General features: G+C 39.7%; 1 protein-coding gene across 1 annotated transcript in view; it reads right to left on the bottom strand.

Moving 5' to 3' along the window:
* Positions 1–4,959: 4,959 nt before the first annotated feature.
* ADH4 (alcohol dehydrogenase 4 (class II), pi polypeptide) overlaps positions 4,960–15,265 on the bottom strand; it is a 32,331-nt gene continuing 22,025 nt past the window's right edge. Inside the window, exons 7-9 of the mRNA XM_010848315.1 lie at positions 10,867–11,002; positions 10,249–10,387; positions 4,960–5,369 (exon numbers count right to left, since the gene is read on the bottom strand). Coding sequence (XP_010846617.1) covers positions 5,345–5,369; positions 10,249–10,387; positions 10,867–11,002 — 300 coding nt within the window. The 3' untranslated portion in view covers positions 4,960–5,344. The remainder of the gene's footprint in view (positions 5,370–10,248; positions 10,388–10,866; positions 11,003–15,265) is intronic.

Here is a 15,265-nt window from a genome sequence, read left to right as displayed (position 1 = left end):
GAGAAGACTCTTGAGAGTCCCTTGGACTGCAAGGAGATCCAACCAGTCCATTCTGAAGGAGATCAGCCCTGGGATTTCTTTGGAGGGAACGATGCTAAAGATGAAACTCCAGTACTTTGGCCACCTCATGCGAAGAGTTGACTCATTGGAAAAGACCCTGATGCTGGGAGGGATTGGGGGCAGGAGGAGAAGGGGATGACAGAGGATGAGATGGCTGGATGGCATCACCGACTTGATGGACGTGAGTCTGAGTGAACCCCGGGAGTTGGTGATGGACAGGGAGGCCTGGCGTGCTGCAATTCATGGGGTCGAAAAGCGTCGGACACGACTGAGCGACTGAACTGAACTGAACTGAACTGAAGCAGGCCTATAAAAAGAATTTTATTGATGGAAATGGAGAAATGTCATTTAAGAACAGTAAAATAAAGAGGCTATTGTTTTCCTTCTTCTATTTTTACTTTACTTTTTGGCCATATTGTGTGGCCTGCAGGATCTTAATTCCCTGACCGGGGATAGAACTTGTGTCACCCTGCAGTGGATGCATGGAGTCTTAACTACTGGACCACCAAGAAAGTCTCTCCTTTTTAATTATTGAATGCCTAATATATGTACAAATTCTTTCTAAAAAGACCTTGAAACTTCAGAGAAGAAAAATGGTCTATCCTTGGGTTTAAGCGATAGAATAAGTGCATTCTGGTTTAATAGCATTCCAGAGAGGAAATATTTAGGGCTTTTACACAGTTCAATATTTGTCAACAATGGAGATGACTGGCTAAAGAATATACAAATATAACCCACATTTAATGGTATATTATTCAGAATGGGTGTGTGGAATATCAAGTTTAAGAATACTTAGCAATATGTAATCATTGAGGACGTGGTAAAGGGAGAAAGAGGTGTGTTAGGCGGCTGCAGCTAAAAGAGGGACTGAATTTTGTGATGCTCTAGAGAACAGAACTAGGGAGGCAAACTTTAGTTTTAGCCATAAAGAAAAATTTGACCTCTTTGCAAAGCACCTAAAGAATATTAAAAATGGCCTTGCTCTCAAAAAGCTGTGGTCCAGTGATAATTTTGAAGAATCAAATTAAGTAATGTACATGAAAGTACTTTTAAAAATGTCAACTGTGATATATGTGAAAGTTGCTGTTGTCTCCCTGAATTCTTTTTCTCAAAGGAAGTTTGTGAAAGTGTTAGTTGCTCAGTTGTGTCTGACTCTGTGGCCCCATGGACTGTAGCCTGCCAGGCTCCTCTGTCCATAGAATTCTCCAGGCAATATACTAGAGTGGGTTGCCATTTCCTACTCCAGGGGATCTTCCCAACCCAGGGACTGAACCCCAGTTTCCCACATTGCAGGCAGATTCTTTACCATCTAAGCCACCAGGGAAGCCCGTTTTCTCAAAGCAAATAGACAGAAAAATATTAAAGAAACAAACACCAGAGGGCATTGTGGTAGCGTTTAGAAAACAATGACAGTCCAAGACATTTGAAGACAGTTAATATATCTTAAGAAATAATTTTTTTTCCTTCTAAGAAGTGATGATATTGCTTTTATTCAGGTATTATTCACCCGGTTAACTGGCATTCTTAAAGATTTCTAATTATTGCAGGTCACAATATCCTTAAAAAAACACACCTGTGTATCTTACTATGTTAGAGAATACAAACGTTTACCTGGTGGATTTTTCATTTCATATTTTTCTTTTGGAGGGGTCAAGTTCCATTTCAGTTTTGTTTCAGTGGCTTTGTGCCCTAGAAATACTATAACTTGTATTGCCCCTGGTATTTCAAAAAGTAACATTTTAGGGAATTTTCTGGTGGTTGGTCCAATGATTAGGACTTGGAGCTTCCACTGCTGGTTAGACCCCACAAGCCAAGAGGCACAGCCAAAAAAAAAAAAAAAAACCGGTAACATTTTGGAGAGGGATGAATTGAGAGTTTGGGGCTAGCAGATGCAAACTATTATATGTAGAATGGATAAACAACAAGGTCCTATTTTATAGCACAGGGAAATATATTCAATATCCTATAATAAACCATAATGAAAAAGAAAAAAATTTTTAAAGTAACATTTAAAAAGTAACAGATGACTATTAGAGCCCTCAAGAAAGCCATACAGTTGTCAGTAGTTTGCAGATTATTTTTTATGTCTCTGAAGTGCAGGTTTTAAATGGAAGTTTTCTGCATATTAGCAAATGAATTGTTGTTGCATGATTTTTGTTGTTTCTGGAATATCTGTAAAAACTCAGCATTATTTCTTACTTTAAGAGAGAGCTATTTGGGTAACCTAGACATTAGATGTACATTTGGGAGAATTATACTATTTAAATTCACTAGGAATTTCAACTGGGGACCTGGATGAGAAAAAAGTCCTTTGCTGCTAAAGGAATGATAATGGTTAAGCCTTAAACCCCATACGTATCACCCTGAGTTTTCACTGATTTCATAAATATTCCCAGCATCTTTGTCAAGAATAATGAGACTTTTTTTGTTTTTCAAATCAAAGAAGCAGATGTGGAAAAATAGAAGACTGATAGACGCAGGGATGGTGAGCATGAGTGTTTGGAGAGAGAGAGGGAAACTACTGCTTCACAGCTTAGTTAATTGTTATTAACCTAGTTATTAATTTTACTAATTAACTTTATTAGTTAATAGTTTTAATTAATTAATATTACTAATTAAAAATAATATTCCTAATGGCTATTCTAAGTTATTAGAGTTAGATTTGCATTTCTCTATATAGGAAAAAAAGAGGGGTATAGAAATGTTTTAGAAAAATTTCATTCAAAAGGTCTAATACAAACTATTCGGAGACTTGTTGAAGGAGGAAACAGACAGAACAGGCTCCATCTTGAAAGCAGGACTCCATCTTGGGCTGGACTGTAGACTTTGAGCTATATGCCCAGTGTCTATGGAAACGACATACCAACTGGAAAACCAGACCCCCCCCCCCTCCATAGAAGAGCCCCAGGGCTCGTACCTAGACTCTCCATCGCCTGAAAGAATAACCTAATTATCTGTGTAACCAAATAGAATCATAAATTCTATTATGCTTATTGGGGTATGACCACAGGCCTATTGATCATTGTTCACTGTTAACTACCTAGGCTTACAGCTACAGCTAAGTCACTTCAGTCGTGTCCGACTCTGTGCGACCCCATAGACAGCAGCCCACCAGGTTCCCCCATCCCTGGGATTCTCCAGGCAAGAACACTGGAGTGGGTTGCCATTTCCTTCTCCAATGCATGCAAGTGAAAAGTGAAAGTGAAGTCGCTCAGTCGTGTCTGACTCTTAGCGACCCCATGGACTGCAGCCTACCAGGCTCTTCTGCCCATGGGATTTTCCAGGCAAGAGTACTGGAGTGGGGTGCCATAAGGTATCTGAATCATGGGTTAACTTTGATTGTATCTTTCTTTTCGTTTGTTCAGACTAGTTTCAGGGAATTTGGGGAGGCAGGTTTGGGCACGTACACTTAGGGTATGTAAGATTTTCACAAGGACTAGTTGGGGTCCTTGGCTAAAAGGAGACTCTGCCTTGGGCCTGCCGGTGTAATAAACTGCACTCCACTATCTGCATTGTCCATCTGAGTGAGTTTGTTTCCTGGAAAGCATGGCTACAACATTGTGAGGATAAATTTTGGTATCAGACAAAATGTATCCATTGAGCATTTCTAATAGAAGTGTGGATTCAAGGATTTTTCTACCTTTAAGGAGTTTACCAACATAGACTTGAAAATAACAATGGAAGAAGCTGCATGTGGTAAGATTTCACTGAAGACATTAAGAGCCAAAGATCAGGGAATAAATACAGCTTTATGGCTGCCAAGATCTGAGAGGAGGTGGGTCTCAAGCTAGACCTAGGAAGGACTGAGGAAGCCAAGGAGAGGAGGGCAGGGCATGAGGAGAAAGAACAGAACTAACGTAGGGAATAGCATGAGAAAGGCCAGCCACACATGGGGTGCATCCTATCCCCCACAATGCCAACAAAGGGAGCCTTAACTGATGGATTAACTGGCTGCTATTTCTAATGAGAGAGAATTTAAATAAACAGAAATATAAGTTTCTACTTTGAGATATTACTACCTTCCTAGCCAAAGCTTCAGAGAAGTTTATCTTCTCTCAGAGTTCAGTGTGTGGTAAACGTTAAAACAAACAAACAAACAAACAAAAACCCCAAACTGGTAGATTTCAGAAATTATCCTAAACTGAGAAATAGTCTTTGTTACTCTGATCTGAATTATTACCTATCTTAAACTGTCCATTGTAAAATCTGTTAGTATAACAGTTTGAAAACTCTCATTTTGCTTTTCATATTAATCTTATTGTCTATTATGTCTTGCAACTATTAATAGCTCTATTTACATTTATAATAAGTACATTGTTCTTTGTCATTTCTAGTTGAATATAGAAAATAGATTAATATAAATTATTAATAGATTATTTAGTACAAATTTAGTAAATAGATGTTCATATTGTATGTTGTGATAATTCTTAAATAAAAAAGGGGTCTTATTTAATAAAAATGGAAATTAGAGAGTATAAATGTATTTTCTTTAAAAAAATATATATTTATACACTCATTTATTTAGTTTCTGATATCCCACACTTGTGATTATAGTTTGCAGTGGTGAAGTGGAGCTAAGAGAAATTAACAGGTATTAAAATTATTTAGCAGCTAATTAAGGAAGAGTATGACTGAGCGACTTCACTTTCACTTTTCACTTTCATGCATTGGAGAAGGAAATGGCAGCCCACTCCAGTGTTCTTGCCTGGAGAATCCCAGGGACGGGGGAGCCTGGTGGGCTGCCGTCTATGGGGTCGCACAGAGTCGGACACGACTGAAGTGACGTAGCAGCAACAGCAGCAGCAGCAGCAGCTTGTTACTTATTGTAAATTGTGTTACATATATGATGTACATTTTAAAGATATCTATATCTTATTGTAGTCTACATATCCATAATGATTTTTTTCTGGTAAAAAGATTTTTATTATGGAAAAATTAAAACATATACAACAGTAGAGAGAGCAGTATAATGAAACCCCATATATTTATCACCCCACCTAAAAAATTATAGACATATAGACAGTCTAGTTTTATTTATGACCCCTTCATTCCCCACTTCCAGCTCTCCAGAACTAGTTTTAAACAATGCCTAAACATCCTATGACTCTCTTCATAAACATATCGACTATCAAGGTTATTTAACATAGGAAATATTGATATATTGGGTGTTAACTGTAAATATCTGTTTAAACTCATGGCTATCATTATTCATCATATCAGGTAACGGATTAACTAGACAGGTTCAGATTTAGTTAGCTAGTATTCCAAATTCTTCCTGGTGTTGTCAAAAGAGCAGGACTGTTCGAATGCTGTTAATAATAATAAAACAACAATCAGTATAATTTTCATGGTAAATTTCACCAAAATCCACAATTAATTTTTTTTGTTTGTTTCAAGATTTGGTTTAATATTTCTGTATAGATACCTACTTCGCTAAGCCTAATTTCTTTTATCTTGTCACCCACTTCCATTCATGACATTACTAATATTTCATATGGTGTTAGTAATCTGGGGAAAAATTGGAGACCCTCACTTGACTCTGGGCAACGTTCTTGTTGCCCACTGATGTTATAGAGAAGGGGGGTAACTGTTCTTGGCTCTCCTGTAGCTTAGAGTAAATTGGGCATCAAAAAAACGAGTGGCTGATGTGTTAGAATGCTGCTTTCAGAGAATTCAAAGATTTCTACTCCTTCAATATATAGAATCTTCTCCTGGACCTTACTGTTGGAGCTGTGAAATCCCTGGCATCAGCAGGTTGCCAGCCTATGTACTATTTTCACCCAGGACCTGGAGCTACACCTTCTGATGGAAGGAGAACTTCTGTGGCCTTTCCACCCCATAAGTCAGGGCCATTGGACCTTAAGAGGCCAACTGGGTGTTGTGTTCCCTCCACTACCTTGCTACTATCAGTTGGTATGGCAGAGGGTCTAACCTCAGTTGTACTTCCTGTTCCTGTATGGCATCAGCATACATGGATGTATCAGCATCCTTGGGGAGGCCCATCCTCTGCCTTCTCTTTTGCCACCTTTCTAGCTGTGTGGGCAGTCAACTGGTTTTCTTGGTGAGCCAGGGGGAAGCAGGAGACCTCCATTCAGGTGGTCTACCCCTCGGCCTCCATTCTACCACTGATTATCAGGCCTACATGGTATAGTGTGGCAGCCTTGCCCAGGTATTGGTAAAGTAGTACAACATTTTCCGTTTTGCTGCTACTTAGCAGTCCTTGTGGATATATGCCATGACTGAGAAAGAGTGCTGGAGGAGCAATGAATGCCAGTAAGGCTCTAAAGTGAAAGTGAAAGTTGCTCAGTCATGTCCGACTCTTTTTCAACCCTATGGACTGTAGCCTGCCAGGCTCCTCTGTCCATGGAATTCTCCAGGCCACAATACTGGAGTGGATAACTGTTCTCTTCTCCAGGGGATCTTCCCAACCCAGGGATCAAACCCAGGTCTCCCATACTGCAGGCAGATTCTTTACCATCTGAGTCACTAGAAAAGCCCAGTAAGGCCCTAAATCCTAATCTAACTCCTAATGTGATGAATACTACTTACAGGGTTATTGAAATTGTACAAGATATTGTGGGGCTTACACAGTCTAAGTTATTCTTTGTAGCTTAAAGAATAATGCTTATTTTTCCTTTTATTATTTTTTTTTCCTCTAGAAAATCTTCACTTTGCAATAGGTAGGAAGTAAAGCAACTTTATATCTGTATGAATTAGTTTCAGGTTAGCTCCTAACCACTGTTAGGACCCCAGAAAAAGACTGAGTGAAGTCAAGATATTAGGAAAAGTGTGGACAGGGAGAGACCCTGTAAAAAGGAAGGGAGGAGAGCCCAGAAAGAGCAGAGAGTGGGAAGGGACTCATGAGAAGGAGCAGAATGCAGACAGTCATAAAACGAACTCAAGGATCCCTGTGGGAGGGTGGCTCAGACAGAGCCCACACATTCCACCCCTGTGCTTTTGTCATTCACTGGACTTCTGCTCATGGATTTCTTTTGCAGAAAGAGCTCTGCAACTTTAAAATAGAGGTCTAAAAGCAAGGGCTATGACAGATAGTTATGGTTACTGTCAGTGCCCACAGATAATTAGAAACATTTGGAAAAAGAACTACCTCTACCTAACTCTTAAAACACCACCATGTGTGCAATGTTACAACTCCATTGTAGGCATGATTTTCTGGCAGAGTCTACTGCCTCCTGGAAGAGCAGAGGCCTTTGCCCACCTGTAGAACTTGTCTGACCTTGATGTCTCTCTCATTGGGCTTGCCATTACTCTTTATACAGAAGATGTCTTCTGTGGCCAATTCAGTATAGCTCAGGGGTGTCCAGGTCTCTGCCTTTGACATAGTTTGATGTATTTCTTGTAGTATTCTGGATTCAGATCTTCATCCATAGGCTCCTTCTGTGAGTGTTTTACAGGACTGGATAGCTGCATGTCCAATGTGGAGGCCTCAGGGTAGAGGTATATACACTTTCACCCACTTGATATTGAATGATATGCTTGGTAACTGAACTGTAGGGAACTCGGCCATCCAGGTGCTCAAGCTGCTCTGTGGTCTTGGGAATTTCTTGTTGCCTCATTTCAGTCAGATAAGCACAGCTTGTGTAGACTTTTTACTTTTCCTCCATCAGCTGAGTTTTTGGAGGGGAGTCAAATCTCTCATAGTCTTGATCATACCACTGCTTGTAGATATAGGTCTCCCTATCATCCTCTGCCATCAGGGCATCAGAATCCATCCCCTCTCCAAGGCCTAGTTTTCTGACAGAACTTTCTAGACCTTTACTTTGCTGTGGATGTGTGAAAAGCTACATGTCCTCACATTTGGCTACTAGGAACAGGTCCAAGAAGTCTGATGTGATATCATCCAGGTACTGTCTGCATTGAATGCACTTCAGAGGGTGGTGCTTGGAGGACACCACTGTTTTAGTTTGAGCTGTTTTTTCTTTTTCTCAGTTGGGTCTTTGGATGTAGTTTTGCATTGCTTCTCCTCTCTGCTGGCACTTTAATCTTGGACTTCCAGTTTCCAGAACTTTTCACCCTTATCTTTGTAATGAGAAACTTGTGATTTTACTCTTTCAGGTTATTTTTCTTCAGGTCTCTGGCAGCCAGAATCTTTGGGTTGTCTTCTGTGTTTCTTTCCATCTTTCTTATCTCCTTTATCCATTTCAGCCTGAATTTCTGGTTCTGTGTGGCTCCTCCTTAGATTTCTGTTTAGATATTGGTTCTTTGCTTGACTTCTAAATCTCTTCATCTCTTTGTTCTTCCACTTCCAAGTATGTTTATGGGTTTTACTCTTTCTGGTTCTTCTGCAGCAAGTGATCTAGCAACTGGTTCTCTGGATGTGACTTTATGTCTTTTTTCCTCTTGGTTCTTTTCTTCTTCATTGACAAAATTGTCCAGTTTTGGTCTTTCAATTTCTTCCTCAGGTCTCCTTGTGAAATGAGATGTGATGGTGGTCTGCCTGCTAGTTTGCCTTATAATCCTGGGTGGGCCTAAACTTTGTTTCTCATCTGACTTGCTTTTTCTAGGTATACAAAGTTTAGAAACAAGATTGGGGGACTCGTTTTCCTCTGCTGTTCTCATTCTGCAGTCTTTACCACTTGTTTTCTAGACATCCATTCACTTCCCAACTGAAAGCCTGAGTTCTGTTCTCTAAGGATAGATCTTTATATAAAAAGGATTTGATTTTACCCAAGTAGCCCTCCACTGATAATTCTTCTTTATGTAATTTGCATAGTCACATAACTGCTTCTTTATTTCTATTTGCAGAAATTCATGCAAGAGATTCAGTTTCTTCTTCACACATTCCTTTTCTGTTAAGCTATCTGAAAACACAGGGAGTCTGCTCTCAAACTGCAAAGAAAATCATCTTCACCTCACTCAGCAGGGATGATTTCCTTTTTTTTTTTTTTTTTTAATTGAAGTTCCTTTTGATATGTTGCAATGAACACATTTGCAAATTAGGAAGTTCATGTAGTAGAGATATTTTCTCAGGTTTCTTCCCCAGGAAATATCCTGGGTCTTCATACTGTGGACCTATTTTCTTCTTTTGCAACATTTATTCTCTGCTTCAGATTCCTGTCATTTAACTGTGTGGTTTTCCCCTGCCTCTTTTGTGATATATTTTCTTTTTGTTGCCTGTTTGCGTTTTCTCTATTCAATACTGTTCCTGGTGTTTTGTCCTTTGCTCCCATTGACCAATGCTGTGGTTATTTTAACCAAAATCATTGATCCTAGTCTTGCTCCACAGTTACTAGGGATCCCATAATTGGGACACTTTTATAAATCAGTTCTTAGGGTCTATGCCAAGAGAGGACAATATAGCTGAAATTGTAGACTTGAATTACTTACAGGATACCAATGACAAGCCTAGAAAATGAGAGAGTTGGGACATCCTTGAAGTATTGGACATCTGCCCCCAACTGCTCACATTTTCATAGTTTTCATTTGAATCTGATAATTAAGGGCCTGGAGTGGGCCTTCTATGTCAATTGCAGACCACAATGATTCCAGATCTAGGGCAATAATGTACCAAAGGAACCTGACATTATAATCTAGAAATCACTCTCTCTCCAGAGTAGCCCCAACTGAGTTAAAAATTGTTTATGAAGGGGAAAATGTATGTCAGTTTATACCATCACTCTATTTTGGAACAGTGTATGGAAATCAACTCTGAATATTCATTGGAAGGACTGATGCTGAAGCTGAAGCTCCAATACTTCGGCCACGTGATGTGAAGAGCTGACTCATTGGAAAAGACCCTGATGCTGGGAAAGATTGAGGGCAGGAAGAGAAGTGGGCGACAGAGGATGAGATGGTTAGATGGCGTCACTGACTCAGTGGACATAACTTTGAGCAAAGAGAGAGTGAGTTAGTGAAAGAGACAGAACTTAGCCAGAGACAATGAAAGACTGTCTGGGAGATAGTGAAAGACAAGGGAAGCCTAGTGTGGTGCACTCCATGGAGTCGTAAAGAATCAGACATGACTTAATATACTCCATGTATATTATGGAGATAGAGTAGGAAGATTTTCTCTTTTCCAAATGACCACTATTTAATCTTTTAAGGGTTTTAAGTACTTCTGATAATGTGGAAAGTGTCAGAAAAGACAAACTGGTTAGTTTTCAACATCAAATGAAAATAGAATCATTGTAAAGATTTTTCAGACTGCTCACTCATCTGGTAATTTACCTTTTTCCTTGGTACATTAGGTCAAATGCCTCATTGACTTTGTCAAAAGGTAGGGTATGGGTCACCAATGCATCCAAATCCAATTTCTTATTCTTGTAGTCAGCAGCCAGTTTTGGAACAGAAGTGACACCTTTCCAACCTGTAATTGCCGAAAATGTCAAATAAACACATGGGTCTTGACATGAAGGGATAGTTTAACCAGTGTTTGTCAAATGAATGAAATTTTTAGGTCAGATATGGGTTGTTTTAAATAGATTATCCCCCTGCCATCTTTATTTATTTATTTTTGTATTTTTAATCTATTAAATTTTTTAAGAGAAAAATTCAAGATTATTTTCTATTTTTAGATAAGGAATTATCTCAGTTTGATCCAAGTCTACCTTTTGTTCCCCTATGTTGGTCTATTTTAATGTAAAATGAATTTCAATTTGCAAATTACAGTTATCCTTCTATAAAAATTCTGTTTACTTTCAAGTAATCAACAGAATAAATAGCTTTCATATAGTCTTCAGATATGTTCTAGGCACTCAATATTTTAAAAAAATAATTTTTCTTTCAGTAACCTTCATTATGATAATTTGAGTACTGCTATGAAGAAAAAAGAAAACAAAAACTGACCACCAAAGCTTGTTCCAGTTAGAGTACGGCCCATTAATAGCTCCATTGCAGAAACATTCAATCCATTGTCACCAATGTTTACTCCAATGATAGTGCATACTCCCCAACCTACTGTTACACTGTCCAGGGCAGCTCTCTGGAAGGTCAAACAAAAAAAGATTAGCTGAGTAGGTAGAAAAGTAGAACATGAACTGCAATGTGGGTATGTTCAATGCTTCAGGGAAAATTTACACAATTCTGCATTATGACCTTATGGTCATAATATAGATTGAGACTTAAGGCACTTATGTTCTGTTTCAGATAGCACATCCAATAAAATTCTGAACATCATCAAAAATGATATTTAAATGAAACGAAACATATTTTACTCTGTTTAATACCACAGTTATGCTGAACCTATAGTGTATTTCATTGTATGTCAAGAAAAATACACATACATGAAGTTAAGGAAAGATCTATAGATGATATTGTAAACTCGAATCAACAAGTTTTTGACCATTTACAATGGAATATGCAAAGATATTTGCAATTCCAGAGGCTTAGGATCCAAATTAAGTCATGAAGAGAGAGTGAATAAGTAAATATGAGGCATATACTGGAAACTTAATAGATCTCAATGTAGGATAAATTAAAAGAAATGCTATTTAAAACAGAAGACAAAACAGTTAAACAGAAAATGATAGTGGCTGCTGCTCATCAAACATTTCATCTGCTTCCCTATAGTTTTTAGCTCTCCTGCGGTTACATAGAGTCACGTGACTAGTTCTGGGCTACAGGCCAGAGTGATGTGTGCCATTTCCTGGCCAAAATGGAAAAGCCAGTGGGCAACCTGGCAGCTATCCCTTCTGCTCTAACAACCCAGAGAACCTCGTGTTAAGATTGTAAAGCCATGAATTAGAACTTCCTTCATAGCTAAGTCATTACATGGAAAACAGGGACCCAGAGGATTTGCACTGATCTTTGCATGAGAGAAGAAAAAATATTGTTATCTTAACCACTGCAGGTTTGGAGTTAATATGAAATGCCAAGATTGAAAACATAAATAAGTTTAAGAAAAATATAAACTTGTGGATGGCCATTCCACCTAGAAGCCCTGTGGTGTAGTGGAACATTTAAAAATCTTTTAAGACTAATGTTATAGAAGAAAAGTATAATTTACCCCATATCCTTTGCCATGAGTGCTCAGTCACTTCAGTCATGTCTGATTCTCTGCGACCCCATGGACTGTGGCCTGCCAGGCTCCTCTGTCCATGGGATTCTCCAGGCAAGAATACTGGAGTGGGTTGCCATTTCCTTCTCCAGTGATAAAGTATGAAGTGAGTGAAGTGAGTAAAGTGAAGTCGCTCAGTTGTGACTGACTCTTTGTGACCCCATGGATTGTAGCCTACCAGGCCCCTCTGTCCATGGGATTTCCCAGGCAAGAGTACTGGAGTGGGGTGCCATTTTCTTCTCCTTTGCCATAGTACGTAGTCAACTTGATTCTCACTTGTCAAGGTGACTTTTACTTCACAAGGTGACTTTACTTACAGAAGTTCCACTAGAAATACTGTTGCTTTTCATCACTGAACACTATATGAAAGAAGCAGTCTGAAGTACAGTATATTCGCTCCCTCTTCTCTCGTTGTCTCTGTCTGTCTTACTAGGGATGGAAAATGACCTAGAACTTTTAGAATGTGTTTTGAAATCTTTATTTGAATATGTGTTTATTTATAGTTTTGAAAATTTCTAACATTTCTAAATAGCAACTCTTTTACTTTCTACATTTCTTGTATGGCAGAAGCATTTTTGTTTAACGCATATTGTACAGAAGAACCCACAAAGAGAGGAAAACAACACAGGCACTGCTTGTTACCTTAAGGGAGCTGCTTAGATTATTCCCATTTGGGGTTTGGCTGTGCCATGTGGCTTAGGGATCTTTTTTTTTTTTTAAACTTTACATAATTGTTTTAGTTTTGCCAAATAAGATCTTAGTTCGCTGGCCAGGGATTAAACCTGTGCCCTCTGCAGTGAAAGTGTGGAGTCTTAACCACAGGACTGCCAAAGAACCCTCCTCTATGTTTTTAAATTTAATATCTTTCCTATTGCCCTTTTCTCCATTTCTGAGCTTTTCTCCAAGCAGGGAATTGACCTCCATAAATATGACTTAGTTAAATGGGTATTATATGCAAATATAGGGTTTTATTTAGTAGCCTCTGATAACTTTTGATGAGAATTATTTTTAATTCTCAAAATCTTATAAAATTGTCCATTACTGTAAATTTCTAATTGCTTTGTTGGGTTTCTTAGGCTGCTTTAGAGCATTAGAAATAATCAGAATCAAGTTCATACCCATTACTGGAATGTCTTCAACAATCTAGAAATTTAGCTTTCCTTTCCCTTTGTGGAAGGGTAGGCAGCTTATTTTTTGTGGTTAAATAAACCCATCTCTTTTCATTTGGATTCTCTAGTGTGATTCTGCTCCATAATTTAAAATACATTTCTTGGTGTAATAAATAAGATAATAATGGAACCTGAAAGATTTAGATCCGTGGTTCTCAGCTTGACAAACTTGTAATAAATATTAGTACCTTGGTCCCCAGTGCGTGAGAATATCCTAGATATGGATCTATTCATTGACACTGAAAAACAACTCCCCAGATACTTCTAAAGTTTTGAGAATCTCTGTACTAGAAAAATAAGGTTAAATAGGCTGAATTTCAGTGCTGTGAAACATGTGAGCTGTGGGAAGTGGAGGAATGGATGTAGCACATTGCAGTCCTCAGGTTCCAAGGACAATTTAAATAGTAGGGCCTGAAGCTTTGGCTGCAGAGGAGCAGTGCAGGACAAGGAGCCCTCCCTGCATGAATTTCAGTAATAGCATTTATTGAGTCCTTCCCAGGTGGTGCAGTGGTAACAAATCTGTCTGCCAATGCAGAAGACACGGGTCAGGAAGATCTCCTAGATGAGGTAATGGCAACCCACTCCAGTATTCTTGCCTAGGAAATCCCAGGGACAGAGGAGCATGGTGGGCTAGTCTGTGGGGTCATAAAGAGTCAGACAGGACTGAGCAACTGAGCACATAGGTGCATACGCTTATTAATGGCCAGATCCTCTCTTAAGCAGTCACACTATTTGCAGTGAAACTGTTCTGAGAGGCAAGACCCAGGAAGGGCGGCCTATTGCTCTCAGCAGCTCTTTCCAGTTTCCATTCTCTCCTGGGGAAGACATGTCAGGTGAGAACTGAGGAGAAGAATCAGCAAAGCCTGTTCCTGGGAGACTGAACTACAGAATTGCATTCTTTATAGCCTCCCAGTGCCCAGTTGTGGAGAAGGCAAATGGCACCCCACTCCAGTACTCTTGCCTGGAAAATCCCATGGACGGAGGAGCCTGGTAGGCTGCAGTCCATGGGGTCGAGAAGAGTCAGACACGCTTGAGTGACTTCCCTTTCACTTTTCACTTTCATGCATTGGAGAAGGAAATGGCAACCCACTCCAATGTTCTTGCCTGGAGAATCCTAGGGAAGGCGGAGCCTGGTGGGCTGCCGTCTACGGGGTCGCACAGAGTCGGACATAACTAAAGCGACTTAGCAGCAGCAGCAGCAGCAGTGCCCAGTTGTGTCCGCCTCTTTGCGACCCCTGGTGTTTGGATGGCAAAGAATCTGCCTGCAGTGTGGAGACCCAGGTTCAATCCCTGGGTTGGGAAGACCCCTGGAGAAGGGAAAGGTGACCCACTATAGTACTCTTGCCTGAAATTCCTTGGACAGAGGATCCTGGTGGGCTACAGTCCATGGGGTCATAAAGAGTCAAACACGACTGAGTGACTAACATACACACACATTTTGCAACCCTGTTGGCTGTAGCCCACCAGGCTCCTCTGTTCATGGAATTTCCCAGGCAAGAATACTGGAGTGGGTTGCCATTTCCTTCTCTAGGGATTAAACCGTCACCTCTTGTGTCTCCTGCATTGGTAGATGGGTTCTTTACTGCTAGTGCCACCTGGAAAGCCTCTCCTTAGAGGAGAGTTTTAGGAGCCAGGCTGAGTGAAAGTGTAAATAAAAAGAAATAGTGTCATAACTATTAATACTTCACAGTTCTCACTAATGAAAGAAAAGTTCTCACTAATTTCTCCATAGACAGAAAATTTAATTGATGACTTCTCTAATCATCTTGTTAAAAAAACAAAACAAACCCTTCCTAATGGTGTCTTTGAGCAAATATGCATTAGGCGAGTATTTGCTGGAGACTAAGGCTGCGCACTCTGGAGGCTAACTAATCCCTACGTTGCCTGTTGGCTCTTTATCCCATCTTTTGGAGCAGAACATACAGGACTAGAGGTGTGGATCTGCAATCATGCAGTTGCTCAGGACCCTGCACTTAGAAAGGCCCTCCTTTCCTGTCCTGAGAGGAGAAGAAATCTGAAT

Source organism: Bison bison, unplaced genomic scaffold (genome assembly GCF_000754665.1).
Source record: "Bison bison bison isolate TAMUID 2011002044 unplaced genomic scaffold, Bison_UMD1.0 scf7180017864263, whole genome shotgun sequence".
NCBI lineage: Eukaryota > Metazoa > Chordata > Mammalia > Artiodactyla > Bovidae > Bison > Bison bison.
This window is presented reverse-complemented; position numbering and strand designations above follow the sequence as displayed.